At 39.2% G+C, this 18,318-nt stretch overlaps 1 protein-coding gene and 1 long non-coding RNA gene across 3 annotated transcripts in view; one reads left to right on the forward strand and one right to left on the reverse strand.

Annotated features, from left to right (window-relative positions):
• The window catches only part of LOC108792848, a 19,768-nt gene extending 5,922 nt beyond the window's left edge, over nt 1-13,846 (reverse strand). The window contains exons 1-2 of one of the 2 annotated variants that reach the window (XR_001941597.1): nt 13,835-13,845; nt 5,348-5,351 (exon numbers count right to left, since the gene is read on the reverse strand). This is a non-coding gene — a long non-coding RNA (uncharacterized LOC108792848). Of the gene's footprint in view, nt 1-5,347; nt 5,352-13,834 lie in introns of both variants that reach the window. The other variant, XR_001941599.1, reaches the window with a different exon arrangement.
• Nucleotides 1-18,318, forward strand: part of MAN1A1 (mannosidase alpha class 1A member 1) — a 174,470-nt gene that overhangs the window by 132,471 nt on the left and 23,681 nt on the right. The window contains exons 7-8 of the mRNA XM_018563715.1: nt 805-898; nt 7,386-7,501. Of these exons, the coding sequence (XP_018419217.1) occupies nt 805-898; nt 7,386-7,501 (210 nt within the window). The remainder of the gene's footprint in view (nt 1-804; nt 899-7,385; nt 7,502-18,318) is intronic.

Raw genomic sequence — 18,318 nt, forward strand, 5'->3', positions numbered from 1 at the left:
ACTTTATTGCTATCACCTAGGGGGCTGCTAGACTGGTCCCTGCAGCCTTGCTCCCCCCTCCGCTCCGGCAGTCTAAGGTCCTGAGTGATCATATCCAATACAGTGTATTGGGCGTAAGGATGCTGATGGACATTACATCGCTGGAGCAGAGGTACAGACAGGCTACAGGGACCGGAGTAGCAGCCAGCTCCAAGAGTCAAGTGAGAATACCTTTTTATTGTTGTCCCTAGACAAAAAAGACGACTTAACCCTTGTAGCACGGGGGGTAGCTCCACTGCAAGAGTTGTAAATCGTTATACCTAGAGTTCTTTATGCATTGACTATGAACTGAACTAAGGCCAAACTGAACGTAATAAAACTATTAACACCACAAGCAAAACCTATTCGCAAAATCAAAATATTGTCTGGGCTAACCACTAACTTGCCCTTGCAGGTCTCTTCATACCCTCTTCCTCTCAAATATGTGCTATCATACAGACTTCTCCTGCATCTTTGTTTTGTTCAGGCAATGGCATTATCAAGTTATTTTCTCTTTGAATGTCACAGGGAAAACCATCAGAAAACTTTACTTTTTACTTTGACTTCTGCTTTACATAACATTTCCAGCAGTATAAAGAAGGAACAGGGTTTGATAAAAAAAATTATGAACCCCTGCTACCCTAGCCAGGTCTGCTTTTTTTTCCATTGTACTTTTGGATGGAGATCAGGTTCTTGTAAGTTGCATGGTCTGCATTTATCCTGTATTTACACTGCACAGTTATTGTTGTTTCTGCCTTTTGCTGAAATTTTATGGTTTGTTTTTAGGTAATGAATATTCGAAAAGTGTTAAATCGATTAGATAAACCCCAAGGACTTTATCCAAACTATCTGAACCCAAGCAGTGGGCAGTGGGGACAGCGTAAGTATAATAGCTGATGGTTTTATTATGGTTTGTCATGTTTAGAACTTGTTCATATGTGTACTTTTAGGCCTTATTAACACAGCTAAGAGCCAGCCCGTACAGATCCGTGTGTCGTGCCCGGCCATATCGGTCCGTTCCCAGGGAGGACAGGTGCCGAGTGTGATTGTATGCAGCAGCCTGTGCTTCTCTATGGGAGTACGCCACCGTACGCTCACCCGAACTGCACATGGGTGCGGGTGTCCGTGCTCGGGCGCAGACAGGATCTGCACTTGGGTGTGCAGCTCGGGTGAGCGTACGGCCGCGTACTCCCATAGAGAAGAACAGACTGCGTACAAGCACACTCTGCACACCGCACGGATCTGTACGGGCCAACACTTAGCTGTGTGAATGAAGCCTTAAGCTGAACTCAAGGCATGCTTTTTATATACACCTAGCATATTTAACTGTATGTATATTGGCCTTCTGTAATCTCTTGCATATTAAAGGGAATATTATTATTATTATACAGGATTTATATAGCGCCAACAGTTTGCACAGCACTTTACAATATAAGGAAGACATTAGAATCACAATACAATTCAAGACAAGATGGTAAGGAGATATAAAGTCAAAGTGGCCAGCACACCAAAGTAATTCAGCAAAAGTCCATTTATTGACACAGTTGAAAACACCAGCTGCACTCCTTACCGGAACAGTAGTAGACCCGCAAAAGCAGGTGGGTGCTTGTAGTGACCATGGACGGTAACCGTGTGTAACACAAGAATATAAAGTCAAAGTGGCCAGCACACCAAAGTAATACAGCAAAAGTCCATTTATTGACACATTGCCATTCAATAACAAGCGCTTTCGGGACCTCAAGGGTTCCCCTTCATCAGGCTCAGAATGACGTCATCTCAGAATGACGTCATTCTGAACCTGATGAAGGGGTACCCTGGAGGCCCCGAAAGTGCTTGTTATTGAATGGCAATGTGTCAATAAATGGATTTTTGCTGAATTATTTTGATGTGCTGGCCACTTTGACTTTATATTCCTGTGTTACACATAGTGCCGTCCGTGGTCGCTACAAGCACCCACCTGCTTTTGCGGGTCTACTACTGTTCCAGTAAGGAGTGCAGCTGGTGTTCAACTCTTCAAGATGGTAAGGAGGGCCCACAATCTAAAACCTCTAACTGAGCCAATTAGAACTGTTATCAGTCTAGCACTGTAAACATACTTTCAGATAGAAAGAACACAGGTATTTTCAACATCAGTGTGACTTTGTCCAGTTACTTGCTGATGCAAGTCTTTAACCAGTGCAATGTCGGTGGATCACAGACCCATCTTAGCCGGCCAGCAGTGATTCTTGGAACACATACTTCCTAACCCATGTTTTTGAGTAATATGCTGTATTTTGGATATGAATGTGCTTTAAAAGCAGGGGAAATGGTGTTTGTGAAAAGACTTTAAATTCCCAGCCTGTAAATACTTCTTTTCTTGAATGATGTTCACACACAGTAACAAGACCTTCTGAATCAACTAAGGCTGTATGTGCTCACAGATAATGAGTCACACAGAGCACAAGGCTCTACGGGGGGATAAGAAGTACAGAGCCTAAACAAAGCAAACTTCTGTGCTTTTCTTTGCTCTTTTTGTCTCTCTTTTAATATATATCCCTATTCATAATACTAATTGCTGCAGCAGAAATGTTTCTATCTTCTGACCAAGTAACTAAGGTACAAATAAAGATCCTTTGTTATTTATTACTATTTTGTTTTTCAGCAAGATACCCGTATGCAAGGATTGCAAATTGGGCTACATATTTAACCTCTGTAAACATTTTGTATAACACATTTCTTTACACCTTTGTGCAGAAAATGCATATGTTTTGTGCATTCACCTGGTTTTCTGAATTAACAGAAATAGTCTCCATGGTGATTGTGTATGCAAAATTGTAAAGGTCATTCAAATGAAGCCTGACTTCTAAATTCTGTATACTAAATGTTATTTAGTGCAATTAAGCATTATTCTATCACCTGAATGCTTCATTTTACCTTCAGCCATTTGAATTCAGTCTTCCCACATATGTCTATACACAGCAGCTGACATGCACTGCTGTGTAGGTGGATTAAAACACATTCTACATGTATACTGGAGTGGGTATTATAAGTGAAAGCCAGGAGCTGCATTCACAAGGATGTTTTACAGCTAATCTTAAATAGTGGGTGGATATATATTAAAAACCACACAGAGGGGAACATTAATTTCAAAATCCAGCAGTTTGTAGAAATGCGACACAAATTTTAATGGAGCCTGTACTGAAATGTATGACCGCTGCCATTGCTTACCTCACCTTTAAAAATGCTAGTTGCCTGGTCATCACTAGATTCAGAACTTTGATATGCTGACCCTAATCAAATATTTGAAACCAGAGAAAAAATGACATCTAGCACTTTTAGGAGTTGCACCCTCTGTTGCTCTCAGAACAGGGTTTGTGTATGTAACATGGCAACTGTGTGTAGCTGCAGAAAACTTTCCCACTGTATACTGAAGATCATTAAGAACAGCAATGATTATCTTTGAATATAATTTGCTTAGAAGTTTATGATAGTTACACATTTTATGTGCAGCATTTAAAAAAAACATTTAAGGTAACAATTCGCAAATCTGAAAATACTTTTGCAAAGCTAAGTCATGTTAGGCTGATGGATATTTAGCAGTATGTGCCATCTACAAAAGTGGTGTCAGTTAGCATTTAGATGCTTGAGTTTTGAAGACAAATGAAGGCCAAATAGTGTTGATACAAATCTGAAAGGAAAAAACAAATGGCAAAAGAGGATCTATGGCCAAAGGTCACTAGCAGGGGTACAAAGACACTGAGCAGGTTAGTTGCAAAATGCAAAAAAAAAGTCAAACTTTGCAAAGAACTGAGGCAAAGTTTTTGTAAACTACCCTCTAAAGCTATATGGTATGGGCCTCAGAAAGGCTACCATAAAAAAACTATGTGGAACATTTCTGATTCATACTGTTCATGTTGTACTCTTATTCAGAGATAGTGTCTTTGTATGCATTTTTTTAAAATATTCATGATTGTGGATTGAAATACTTCAGGAGGAAGTCTTGTGCCATCCATGACCTCTGCAATATACAGAATTAATCACCTTAGAAACTTGATGGAAAGTTCTCAGGCATGAAATTCACTGTAGATTTCCACCTTCTTAAGCTGGCCATACACTGTGCCAATTTCCGCCAGTTCTTGGTGTACTGCCCAAAATCCACACAGTGGATGCCTCTGTCGCCACCCTTCTATTTGGCATGTTAAATCGGAAAATCGAAGGAGCCAGATGAAAAATCTTCAGGTGAATGGTGACGGCAGCCAATTAGCCTTCTTCACTGTTCCAGTATTCTGACAGTGGCACACCCGCCACTGTCGAAATACAAAGCACACAGCGAGAGATCTGTCCATTCACAGTCTTTAGTTTAGCCTGCCGATTTGAATGAAAAATTTATAACAGTGTATGGCCAGCTTTTATAGGGACTTCAGTATGTGAATAGCAAATTTGCAAAGCTTTCAGCCAGCTTCAAAAATGCTTTAACCACTTAAAGACCAGGGTGTTAAACCCCCTTCCTGACCAGGCCATGTTTCAGTATTCAGCGCTGCAGTACTTTGATGTTTATTAAGTCATAGAATGCTGTACTGAAATTAATTTTATACCATTTTTTTGGGGACACGGAGCTTTCTTTTGGTGGTATTTAATTGCCACTTTTTACTATATACAAAAAAACCTTTTTAGGTTTTTAAAAAACCTGTTTCACTATGAAATGTTATAAAACGTTTATTATCACCCCAATTCTTGGGTAAAATATAAAACGGGTTCACGTCCGGTGAATAGACACCAAACATGTCAAGCCTTAAAATTGTGCGCGCCCACAAAATCGCAAAAAAACGCACCTAATACAAGCGATCAGCGTCTCTACAGATGCCGGAACACTTGTATGTAAACAGCCATCGCACGAGTGGGGGTGGGGAGGGAGGTTTTAAGACGCCAACCCGCATCTACAAGGCTCCCGTCTGGCCGTTTAGGTACGGCCAATGGACGGGAGGTGATTAAAGGAAATCAAACTTTAAGCAGTGCTGAAGCCTAGTAGTAACCCTTTTACTGCCAAGCCCTGTGCTCCACTTTTAACCTCAGCTGACCCGACCGTGTTTTTGCAATTTCTTTAAACTACAGGTGTTCGTTTTTAAAAGATATTTTTAATTTTTTTTTTAAAACACAAATTATGAGCACACATTAAATACAAAATTCCTGCTACATCTAAAAGTTAAACTGTAGGTACACAGAACTGTAAACCAACGTATGCTATAAATGTGGAGGTTGACCTTGCATCATGATTAAATGGCACAAGTATATATCGCAAGGCCTCACATGCACAGCTTAATGGTATTTTTTAAAAGTAAAAGAAAACCACTGCACTCATAACAGTGCATGCACATTATATTGCAAACTGTTGCATGTATTTATTATGTTGGGCAGGTGTTTTACCTCATTTTTTTGGTTATCACAGCAATCACATGGCGATGTTTACATTGCCAAGCCTTCCTCTTACATCAGAGGCAGGGAAGAGTAAAGTGAGTAATGAATGGATAAGTCATCCATTTATTACTTCCCAGTAAAAGCAACCCGCAGCAGCAAAAAAATTACAATTTTAGCCTCATCTCTTTCTTTGTTATTTGCATTCTCTATCTGCTCTAACCATTTCTGGGGTTTTCGTACTGTCCTGACAATTTTATTTGCTATGATTTATAAACGAAAGTAAGAGAAACAGACTTTTTTTTCAAATTTTTTTGGTCTTTTTTCTACTTTTATATAGTAAACATTTTTTTTTATAAAAAAAGAAAACGCTGTTCAATACCAGTAAAAGAAAGCTCTATTTGTCCCCTAAACACAATATAAAATTAATTTTGATACAATGTTGGGTGATGGAGGAATTCTCTGCCAAACTTGCACAGCACTGAAAAATGGTTTGGTAATGAAGGGGGGTGTAACATGCCGGTACTGAAGTGGTTAAAGTCAAAATATTTGGGGGTGTAATAGTGTTGAAATTGTGGGGCCTATTCATAAAGGTTTTAAAATAGTTTTCCACCGTTTATTCTTTTAAATTTTACAGTTTTTTTTATGCTTCTTCGAAGGTCATGTTCACCAGTTTGCTTCTTCAAAGGTCATGTTTAGTTCTACAACTTTGTTTACCATATTTCGCATATATTGCAAATGTAATTCATGAAGAGGAGAAATAAGATAATCATGAAGAAAATTCTATTTAAGTAGAACAATCTAGACGAGCAAATCTGATTACTTGAAAACTCTTCCTCGACTTTTCATCAGGGTGTTTAAAAGGAAAATTTACTATCTTGTAGATCTCAGATTTTGTCATGTCATAGAGCTGAAGTTTAATAATACAGCAAACTAGATTGTAGAAAATGTTAAGTTAAACCAGGCAAACGAGTCCATTTTTAAACTTCTTTTTTTTTTTTTTTTTTTTTATTTCCCAGAAAATTGTATTTTTAGTCGGTGTTTTTTCCTTTTTACATTATTGCATTTTTTTTAATTCCCAGTAATCTGTATCTTTAGTCAGTGTATCTTACCTTTTACATTATTGCATTTTTTTTTTAAATGTCCACACTAAATTTTGTACCAGATCTGGTGAGGCAGTAAAATGGTAACCATATTTTTAGCTCTAGTGCTACACAGGCTCAAGATGTGCCATTGAACCCTCTGATGACATCAGTGTATGTCGAGGTGTTCTCCTGGCCATAGAGGCTAATTGATAACATTATACTTTTCAGTATCATGCCAGTTGAGTATTTTGCAGAGCTAATATCCTCTCAGTGTCTTTATCAGCCTGAGGCTCTGTAGCAATCCTTTCACCTAAACTACATGTTTTTACTTGAAGGCAGGGACATCTTTGAGCAGTTAATTTGCTTTGTAATTTGTAATACTCTGCTTTCCTTGAATGTGCAGCCAAGTGAATTTTTCAACTGTTTGATTGCAAATGTAATCGTCATCCTCTGGTTCACATTTTTATAGTTAGTGAAACTTATTTTTGAAAGACTACCACTACCAGCCGCCCTGCCAGTCGTATACCTATACTTATATACTTGTTCCTAATGCAGCAAGATTTCAGCTTTGCTCAGCGCCACACTTGTTTGAGTCTTCTCCCTCAGGCCTGCGCAATTGTGTTTTTTTTTTCTCTATATGAAAAGTTTGTCCTTGGATAAATGTGAAATCTATGAATTAGTGCAGCAAGTAGCAGTGCCTCACCCTAGTTCACTTGCTTATTAATTTAAAAATACAATACTAATGCATGTTATACTTAAAGGGTGGTTGTTGGCTACACTGACACTTTCATTTCATTCACTTCTATGCATGTGGCTCACCATACCTTCATAGAGTGCTGACTATAAAGTAACTCCCTTTAATACAGCTATTGATTGCCTTCTCTTTTTCAGATCACGTGTCAGTGGGAGGACTTGGTGATAGCTTCTATGAGTATTTGCTAAAGGCATGGCTTATGTCGGACAAGACTGATGAAGAAGCCAAGAAGTTATATTATGATGCTGTTCAGGTAAATTAAATTAAAATGCCAAACCTTTACATGAATAACCAATATTTATTATTTGTATTGGTTTATTCTATCCAAACTAATGTCAGATTGCAAAAATATCAAATCAAATGCTACAGCTCCATTTAGAAAAAAAAATGGTTATTCCATAGAAAACCATTCTGTTCTGTAGGTGTGATTTTTGAGGATGTTACCACAGGGAATTTAAAATCTCATTCTTATGAAGCTATTCATTGCATGCATTGGTGTGTAAGAACTGCGAAACTTATTAACATAGATTTTATCAGAGTGTCGTACTAATCTCCAATGTGTGAATTAGCCCCTTGTCATTGGTGTTGGCATTTATTTGAAATTAGAATTATGAAGGGTTGGCTGCCTTGAATTTTAAAGTAGATCTGTTACACAGCTTGTTATTTTGCCTATATTTATCATGCACATCTGAGTGAATTTCATTTGTGTGATTTATGGGCTTGACTTGCTTTAAAGTAACTACCTGATAGAGCCCCATCTCTAGAATGGAAGGGTTCATTTCAGACTTGTCATAGTTATCACCGATGGGCACATGCGTCAGAAGAAATTACTTTAAGTTGTGTTTTGGTTCATTAAAGATACTATTAGTGAGCATCCCCTATATTCCACTTTGTGTGTTGCTAGAGAAGGACTTAAATAGGATCTAAAAGGCTTCTTTTTTGGTCCATATAGTATCTTTTTATGCGCTCGTGTCAAGATATGGAATCTGTTTCTAGGCTACTGTTTCTCTACCAGGGGAGTTCTAAAGGAGGTTGAAAACAAAAATTCAGGAAAACTTTAGAAGGACATGGCAATCTGTTAGCTGCTGATCTCAAATAATTTGCTATCAATAATGAGATTAAATGTTAAAGTTTTTATATTGACCATATACACTGGCTCCTTTCCTGCATTTTCAGCTTAAACTTAAATAATTTGTTTTATTTTTTTTGCAAAATAAAATCAAATGGAGCAATTTATCACCTTGATAATTTTATATTTTCTAAAGAAATGTTTGTGTTTTCTGCATTAGTCCATTTTGGCCTGGTTTGTATTTGGGCTCTCGCTGAAATGGTTTAAATTGCTAGAATACGGACCAGTTGCTTGGGCATCATTAGTGATATCGGGGGCCTGTGCTGACTTCTTGTGCTGCTCCTGTCCCCATCTCTAAGCTATGCTCTACAATGCGTATAGTAGACTGTACTCGCACTACTTGAATTTCAAAAATACATTTAATAATTACAGGGCTGCATTGAATTGTCTTTTATACATGCTTAGATTTCAGCACGAGACTGACATAATAGACTATTTTCTACTTGGTTACTTTAAACAAGACGTCTCACCTTGTTTTATTTTTCACAGCTCAGTCACCTAACTCCCACAGTATATGTTCTTTAATGTCCTATGTGCAGCATAAGCTAAAATTCAGAGTGTGACAACTACCCCCACCCCCCATTTTTGACAATGTTCTATAAAGGAGATGGGTCCACTGTCCCTGCATTTTCCCAATACAAACCAGGAAATTCCTTCCAGGTAGCATCTGTGCTGATTCTTGAGACAGCGCAACCTGTCCCCTTTGCCCTGCTTGTATCAGGAAAGCGCAGATTCCAGCCTTACTATTTGTCCCCAAATGGCAGAAACCACTGGGAACCTGGTACACCCATCTGCAGTCCAGAGAACTTGGAAATGGACTTTCCTACACATGAAAACAAATTGGGGTGCAGTAAAATGGCGAAACGTGACTGGGATTGATGATCCAAAATGTAAACTGATTGGCCCAAACAGAAGGCAGTTTGTTTGCTGAATAAGTGTACATTGTATCAAATGGGAGACTTTGTTCTTCCCCCATTCCAATAGCAGTAGCCACTCCATACCTCCGTATAAAGCAGTTTATATTTTTATTATTTACAGATTAGTGTTAAATATACTTATTATATACTATTACACTAATTGGGCGCTTTATTATGTACACCTTCAACTGCTCATTAACACAAATATCTAATCAGCCAGTCACATGGCAGTAACTCAATACATTTAGGCATGTAGACACGGTCAAGATGGTGTGCTGAAGTTCAAACCGAACATCGGAATGGAGAAGAAAAGTGATTTAAGTGACTTTGAACATGGCATGGTTGTTGGTGCCAGACGGGCTGGTCTGAGTATTTCAGCAACTGCTGATCTACTGGGATTCTTATACACAACCATCTCTAGGGTTTACAGAGAATGGTCTGAAAGAGAAAATATCCAGTGAGCAGCAGCTCTCTGGGCAAGAATACCTTGTTTAATCTAGCGGTCAGAGGAGAATGGCCAGACTGGTTCAAGCTGAAAGAAAGGCAATAGTAACTCAAACAGCCACTTGTTACATCTGAGGTATGCAGAAGAGCATCACTGAACACAGAACACATTGAACCTTGAAGCAGATGGGCTACAGCCATAGAAGACCACACCGAGTGCCACTTCTGACCGTTGCCTGGTCTGAGTCTCAATTTTCTGTTGCGACATTCAGATGTCACAATTTGATGTAAACATGAAAGCATGGATCCATCCTGCCTTGTATCAATGGTTCAGGGTGGTGGAGCTTCGCATTATGGATGTGCAGCCGACAAATTTACAGCAACTGAGTGATGCTATCATGTCATTATGGACCAAACTCTAAGGAATGTTTCCATCACCTTAATCAATGCAGTTCTGAAGACAAGGGGTCTAACCCAGTACTAGCAAGGTGTACCTAATAAAGTGGCCAGTGAGTGTATATTTACCTTGATTTGTTCATAGCTGCAGCTCTGATAGATGCAGCTGTAAACCTATAAATTCTCTGTGCCGTAAACTGGAAACAAAATATGTTCTCCCTAAAGAATGTCAAAGTGCTTCATTACAGGTTTTCATTAATGCTGTAAATCTGTGGTACGCTTACAATTATTGCACATAAACTCTATCTTAACTATCTCTACAACTTTCCTACCTCATTTTCACTGCTGTACAATAGGTAGATGGCATTCTTATGGAAGAACAAATATTAGACTTTTTAGTTAGCCCAGGAGAATGTCCTCAGGTGAGTTATGCTTCCTCTTCGTGGCGGTTAAGAAGAACTTTTATGGTTCAGGTGTTATCACCAACAAATTATCTGCAGCAGATACTTTTTTGAGCTTGATTCAGAAAACAAACTTGGCTTTTAAATGAGGTCTAAAGCTAAACAATGTGCATATTGTTCCTTTTTTTTTCTTTTTGTAGTTTTCAAGGGAAACAAATGTAACATTTTTATCCTTGTGATTTTTTTTTTTCTGGGCATGAATTCCAATCTGTGTTTTAAAAACATTTCAACTGCTGCACCCCTGAATGAGTTAAAAATGAAATGTCAAGATCATTGCTGTGGTATAGTGCATATCAGGGCCATGCTTAAATGTGTCACAAGCATTATCTTTGTATTTTTTATTCTCTGATACAGAAATGGAGTGCAGATTCACTGTGTGTCTTCTCTGCTGCGTTGCCACGGCCCTGAGCTGTCAAAGTGAAGCTAAAATGAATATAAAGTTTTGGATACACTCCAAAATCTGTGGTACGGGGTAAACACCATTCCTGGATTGTCAGCGAATACATGACCTCCAGCACTAAACTAGGAAAACACTAGAAAATAGTGCCAAGAACAACTAGCAAATTAATACAAAAAGGCAATATTTTATTGAACAAACAATTCATAAAAAACAATACAAACAGCCGTGATTTATAAAAAGACCCCGTAAACTATCATATACAGTATATTGTAATAATAAACAAAGCTCTGCAGTAGAATAATCCCTCCTCCCTCAGGGTAAAATTTGGATTTCATATTGTGCCACAGATTTGTAAAATATAAGGAGCAAAAGAAATAACCATGTTATGCTACCATCAATCTACAATACATAAGTAATCGGCTTATAAAGTTTATCACAATGCATGTCAAATGCAATAGGTGATTTCATGTGTGTGTATGTATATATGTATATATGTATATGTATGTGTGGTGTGTGTGTGTGTGTGTATGTATATATATGTGTGTGTGTGTGTGTGTATGTATGTATGTATGTATATGTGTGTGTGTGTGTATGTATGTATGTATGTATATATGTGTGTGTGTGTGTATGTGTGTGTTTGTTTGTATGTATGTATGTATGTATGTATATAATCATGTTTAAGTTTGGCCAACTGCATCAAAGTGACACTTCTCTGACCATTTCCTACTCTACAAAAACTTTTGTCCAATAAATGAATTTTAAAAATCCAAACTGATTCAATCAGTGATGGTGATGAAATAAAATAGAGAGACCCCCACACCAGGATTAATAACCTATAAATGATGGAAACAAAGGAGGAAGAAAGATAGTAGGAGGCAATAGGCAACTTATCAGAGTGTAAATGAGGATGGGGAGCTGCAGCACTTGATAAGCACTATTTGTGGCATGTTGGAAGGGCCACTTCCGCAGAGGGAAAAAGCAGGTCACAGTTGAGGGACCTGCATCTGGAGTCGTTGGGTGAGTATAAAAGTGCCCATACACTGTACGATTTTCGTACGAGAATCGTACAGTGTATGGAAGGTGTGTGACCGTTTCTACTGTACGGTCGCACGTCTTCCGTTGAACAAGCAGGCTTGAAAACCTGCCGAGGATCGTACGATTCTCGGCGGGTTAGTGGGCTGCTTGTTCGACAACTGCCGAACGGGCACGCGCACACTGCCCATTTGCAGTGATCGGAAGACTGCCCCACACTGCTGTCATCGGAAGCCCGCCCCTCAGCGAGGCGGTCTTTCGATGATCGCAAGTACGATCTGCCCGTCCAAGATTGGCAGATCGTACGAGCTTTTAATAAGCTTACGACTATCGCAAGACAAAAGACATGGTCGTAAGGTGTATGGGCACCTTAAGAATAGTTTTGCTGCACGATTATGTTTGCACAATGGGAGTATGTAATTCCCTCCTGCCTAACTTGTTGGGCCCCTGAAGAAAGATGTTTGTTTTTCAAATATGTATTGCTTACTTGGGACAAGGAACAGGGGTTATAGTAGTTACATGGCTTGGTTTATTTCTTTCACACTATCTTTTTCTGTGCTGTCCACCCCTTTGCACTTTATTTCCTCTTATCTTTTATAATGGATCTTGCTAAGAGACACATCAGACCTTGCTCAAGTCACTTTTATGGAGGCTATAGAAAACAGAAATGTGGAAACATTGATTCGTAAAGGACTGTGATATCTGTGATCTCTAGCAGCCTCATGTAATGTGCCTTTAATTCTGTTGACTGTCTTCTATGTCCTGTCCCCAGTCTTGTCTCTGACTATCTTTGCAGCATGCATGTAGTCTTTGACGATGTGCTGTTGTATGCCTGCAATCTCTGACAACTTTATGTATCATATTTACTGAATATTATGTGGCCCTAGTGATTTCAGGGGGTGCATTTGATGCCCCCTACATCAAGAAAGTTATTCACCACTGATGTAAATTAATGAGGTGTGTTGAGGTCTGCTTTAACTGTGTTGAGCTTTTCTGACAAATTGCTAGGCTAAGGAACATTTCAGATATGCTCTGATGTTTTTGACTCCTGGTGTACTTTCAGTGTAAAAAGATATTACAAGTAGATGAAAGATTTATTTCTGTGTCTGGAGTAATAGGGTAGATGTCTTTTTTTTCCAGTACCTGCTTGTCCATAAAGTGACAGGAGTTAAACCTTAAAAAATACATTCAAGTACCTTAACTATTAACAAAATGTATCTTATTTGTGCATGTTGTGTATGTTGTATGTCTATGCTGTAGATCCTCAAATCATCTCTCAATTGGTGCAGACACTCCTTCCTTCTGGAGGGTGGCTACGTTTATTCCCCATGGTCCCTGTTTGTGTAGTAAAGTAACCACGGCTCCAAGCTCGCTCCAGTGATGGACTTCAATCTCACATTTAGGCTAGGTTCACACCAGATGCAGTGCGTTCCGGCACGATTCTGGCAGGAATGCACCATTGCATTGCGACCGGCTCACTGTTTTGTGGGGGCCGCAATGCAATCGGCCGCACGGGATTGCAAGGCACATTGTGCCTGCGCCCCGGTCCGGTGCGATCCAAAGGCTGCAAGCACTATTTTGATCGCACCAAACCGCAGGCATAATGTGCCTTGCGATCCTGTGCGGCCGGAGGGCGTGGCTACGTTGCCATTCACTTAATAGCCCGCCACGTCCCCTCCTGCCCCACAAAAAAGTGAGCCAGCCGCAATGCGATGCAGTGCGCTCTGGCCAGAATCGGGCCGGAACGCACTACTTCTGGTGTTAACTTAGCCTTAGTTTACAGCTCAGTCATGCACAAATAAAACACATTTTTGTTAATGGTTAAGGTATTAGAATGCATTTTTAAAATTCCATTCCTGAGTTGTTCTGCAGCCCACCACATAATCATATTTATTCTGGACTCTTCCAAATCCAACTTTGAGTAAGCATTAATGAGTCATGTACATAATATCCTGGCTATTATAATATAAATATTTATATTTGTATCAAATTTGTAAGTAATCTAATGATATCTCTATAAAGAAAAAAAGAAATTACATCTGCGGATGCTAAATTTCCTTTGCTGTCTCTTGACAGACTAACAATTTAGCATGAAATAATTTGCTTCATCCTTGTGTTGTGTTTTAAGGTAAACCTGTATGATTTTCACTCTCTGATCTGCTGCTATTTCCAAAGCTGTTCATACAGGATGATTACAGTGTTTATCAAGATCTAGCAGAAAACGCTGAGGACCCTAATGATACCTTTCTCTGACTACCAATATTGTGTTGCCTGTCCTGAATTACTAACTTGAATTTGTGCAGACTTGCTCTTCTTTCCTTGTGGCATGTCATTTTTGCTCACCTGGTTGCTAAGTACGGTTCTAGGTAGAAGTGCAGGTTTAGTACAGATTATAGATTTTATCTTGGTTATTGATGCTTTGTGCTTCATTGCAATTAAAAACCATTTTGCAAGGAATATGGGGAATAGAGCAAAGTGATTGGTTTTGTTGCCTAATTGAGTGTGTGATTGGTTTAAAACATCACAGGCCAGTGTATCATTCATGCATGCTGCAGTGACTGCATCCATCCATTATAAAGAGGCTGTTCTTTTTCTGTTCACATACCCTCATCTTTGGAAAGTGAGCAGATTCTACACACAGGATAAATTGCTGCTATTATTCCTCAAGGTAATGCGCTTCTATCTTCTCCACGCACATGTTCATTAAGCAGTCATCATTCTTGGCATTAACTTTCTTCTGTAATGACAGTCTTTCATTAGCATGCTCTAATATCTGTGTCCACCATGCATCAATTAATCATGACACAAAGCCACAGTGACTCAAGCAGTAACAGTGATCTTTTCCATTGTCTTCAATGTTTTGGTATGCAAAACATAAATATTTCATTGTATTATGCTATTTGATAACTTCATTTGTCAAAATAAGGCAATTTTGTAGCAAACCATGGTTATTTATCAGCATCACAATATGCATGAGTTTTAAGTCTTGTGTTCTGTGATTACTTAGTCATGCAAATATTGCTTGATTATATTAATGTCCTTTTATATGCCAAAACATATTGCAGAAGAACAAGCTTAATCTCAAAATAGAAAATGCTTACACATAAAACAAGTGCATTTATCACTAATATTAAAAGATAATTGCATATTTGCAGTAGTAAACTCCATATGCCCTCAAATCTCAATACAAACTAGTAGTCAATCACTGGAGTGTTTTTTTTGTTTTGTTTTTTTTAATCTAATTTAATAATTGGCTAACTAATCGATTATGAAAATAATCGTTAGCTGCCGCCCTAAAGACCTATTCTTTTCTTTAGAGAAGCAAGGGGTGCCAGGTTTCATCTTCCGCTGTATGGTTTCAAGCTGCCTGCAGTGAAAATAAACCATTATTATATGGGATTTACCGTATTTTGCGTTCCATAAGACGCACCGGACCATAGGACGCAGGGAGGTCCGGTGCGCCTTATGAAGCACTTGACAGACCGTAGCTTCTGTCACAGCTTCTGTGACAGAAGCTGCAGCTAGTGACCGCTGAGACAGGTGGCGCTGTTATTACAGCGCCACGGTCTCAGTGATCACTCAGAGCAGACGGAGAACGTCCGTTCTTCGTCTGCTCTATGGTAAACTCGATCGCCACCGCTGCTCGGTTTTAATACGAGTGATCTCATTAGATCACTCCTAATAAACGAGCAGTGGCTCCTACTGTACATTTAGCTCTGCTTCAGCTGAGCTAAATGTACAAAAAACTACTCGCCCGGCGCCCGAAACTGCATGTCTCTGGCGTGGGGATTCGCTTCATAAGACGCAGGCACATTTTCACCCTCCTTTTGGGGGGGGAAAAGTGCGTCTTATGGAGCGTAAAATACGGTATATAGCGCCAACAGTTTGCGCAGTGCTTTACAGTAAAACCATGAGTGGTTTCACACGTATAGGGTTTGTTTTTGTAAAAATGCACAAACATTTTGCTTAAATAGAAAATCTACTACCTAGAGTTGTCCTTCAAAGATGGTCTCTTCGGTAGAAAAGAAAAGAGAAGGGTGCCATCCCTAGTGTAGATGGTTTTTAATGTGAGCTGAAGTACAAGGTAAAAACATACTCACAAATAGACATGTGCGATTCGTTTCGTTCCGAATCGAAATTCGGACGAATTTTCATAAATTCGGATGTTTCCGAATTACAGATATAACGAATGCAAACGAATCCGAATTTCCGTTTCCGAAATTCGGTAGCAGTAGTTCGTTCCCTATTCGTTTCGTTGAAGAAAAACATTTTCCCACCTCAAATGGCACTTTGCTGCAAATGAACGAATAAGAAACTAGAACGAACGACCGCTAACGAATTTCGTCCGAATTCCGAATCCGAATTGGCTTTCACACCCGAATCCCGAAAAACGAAATAACACAAATCCGAATTTAAAACAAAACTAATTTTTTGGCAGTGCACATGTCTACTCACAAAGGAGAATCAGTAAAATCATATGAGATGAGCCAGAACGATATCTGAATATCAGCTGCACAGATGCCTGTGTATCAACACAGGACTCCTTTTGATGACGCGTTTCCGGGGCCACACCCCTTTCGTCAGAACATGAACGAATTGTATTTTAGCTCACATTATTAAAAACCATCTACACTAGGGTGGGCGCCTTTTTTCTTTTCTCCCATAGTGTTGCAGCTTCCCAGGCTGAAGTGGGGCAGCACCCCTAGTTATCCTCGCTTGCACTTCATTTTCATCTGTTGGTCATTATTGGCGCTTTGGATTTTTTCACTGATGGTCTCTGGTTGTCAATCTGATTCTGACAACCTAGTGAGGTACTGACCTAAAACAAGCATGAATTCAGAGTCCACAAGTCCACAAAGCCTGACCTCACTATCCTACAAGGTTGTTCCAGGTTAATGACTAACTAGTTGGTGAAACCAGGATGACGGCCCCAGAGGCCACACCTTTAAACAAATTTTTTAAAAATGGCAGTACCCATATTTCTGACTTTGCAGTTTCTCATTAAAGCTGAACTTCAAGCAACTATTAAAATGCTGTTGAATCGCGTTATGAATTTAATGAAAACATGCATTTTTAAATGCTGCTACCATTACTACTTGAAACTGTATTTATACTGGCTTCTTCTGCTCCCCTGCACTGCAGAAGCAGGAGAGGCCAAGCAGTGTGAGCCAGTCAGGCTCTTTGACATTGCACGGTATAGGAGCTGAGAGAAGAATGATGAACTCATGAGCAAGCTGATGTTTTTCACTCAGTAGGCTGTAGGCCTATTCTGTAATAAGACTGTAATTCATACTGCAGTAAACAAAAACTGAGGCCCCTGGCTGTGTCTTGGAGGATTGTGCAGAGTACTGAAAAAACTAGACATTAGAATTTAAGTTTTATTTGGTATGTAATTCAATTAAGATATGTATTTCACCTTTTTGTATGTAGTTGTCTACCTGATGTAATGCGTATGAGAAAAAGTTGTGTTTTCTGACTTTGCAAGGAAACAGCCATGTGATTGAGAGATGGGCTGTTTTACATCTAGACTGGCATAAAGAGGCAGTACACATGGAAATTGCAACCCCCAAAGAGCAATTATGTGGTTGTGATTAGTTTTCTCCTTGCCTTGAATTATCCTTTTTATGCATTAATACTATTAATAAATATATAATGAAATTGTTTTCAATACTCTCCCAGACTAGCCGTTATCAATGTCTTCAATAGAATGTCATTCCCTAGTGTTTGGTGTTTTTTATCTTAAAAAAAAAAAATCTAACAATATACAGGAGCGGTGGACAGACTGTTAAATTTAGGAGCCTATTGGTGCTTCTAGTCCCTGTTCACACCTGGGCGTTTTGACGCACAAAGCTAAGTGCAACAAAACTCAACACAAGAAATCCTATTCATTCCTATGGCCCCTGTTCACACCTGAGAGTTTTGTTGCAAGCTGTAAAACCCTGGAGAAGGTACATGAACTTCTTTCAGGCTTCAATGGACGTGCATGAAAACGCTCGACACAAGCGTTTTGCACATTTCGGTGTGCATTTTTGCGCACATTTGCTAATTCACAGCAATGCATTTCAATCTGCTTTAAAAAAAACACATGCCTTTGTATATAGGCATGTACTCCACTCTACATTTTTGACTACATCTCCCGGATATGTGGCACAGCTCCTTACCCCTCCTATTTCACCTGTTATAGGCCACCCCAATTCTTTCCTAGTCACAATGACTAGGTTTTTAACTGCTGTATATGATGTGTAAAATGAAGGGCATAGCATTTCAGTTCCTCAAGGTGACAGTCTCCCC

Source organism: Nanorana parkeri, unplaced genomic scaffold (assembly GCF_000935625.1).
Source record: "Nanorana parkeri isolate BGI_ZX_2015 unplaced genomic scaffold, ASM93562v1 scaffold22, whole genome shotgun sequence".
Classification (NCBI taxonomy): Eukaryota; Metazoa; Chordata; class Amphibia; order Anura; family Dicroglossidae; genus Nanorana; species Nanorana parkeri.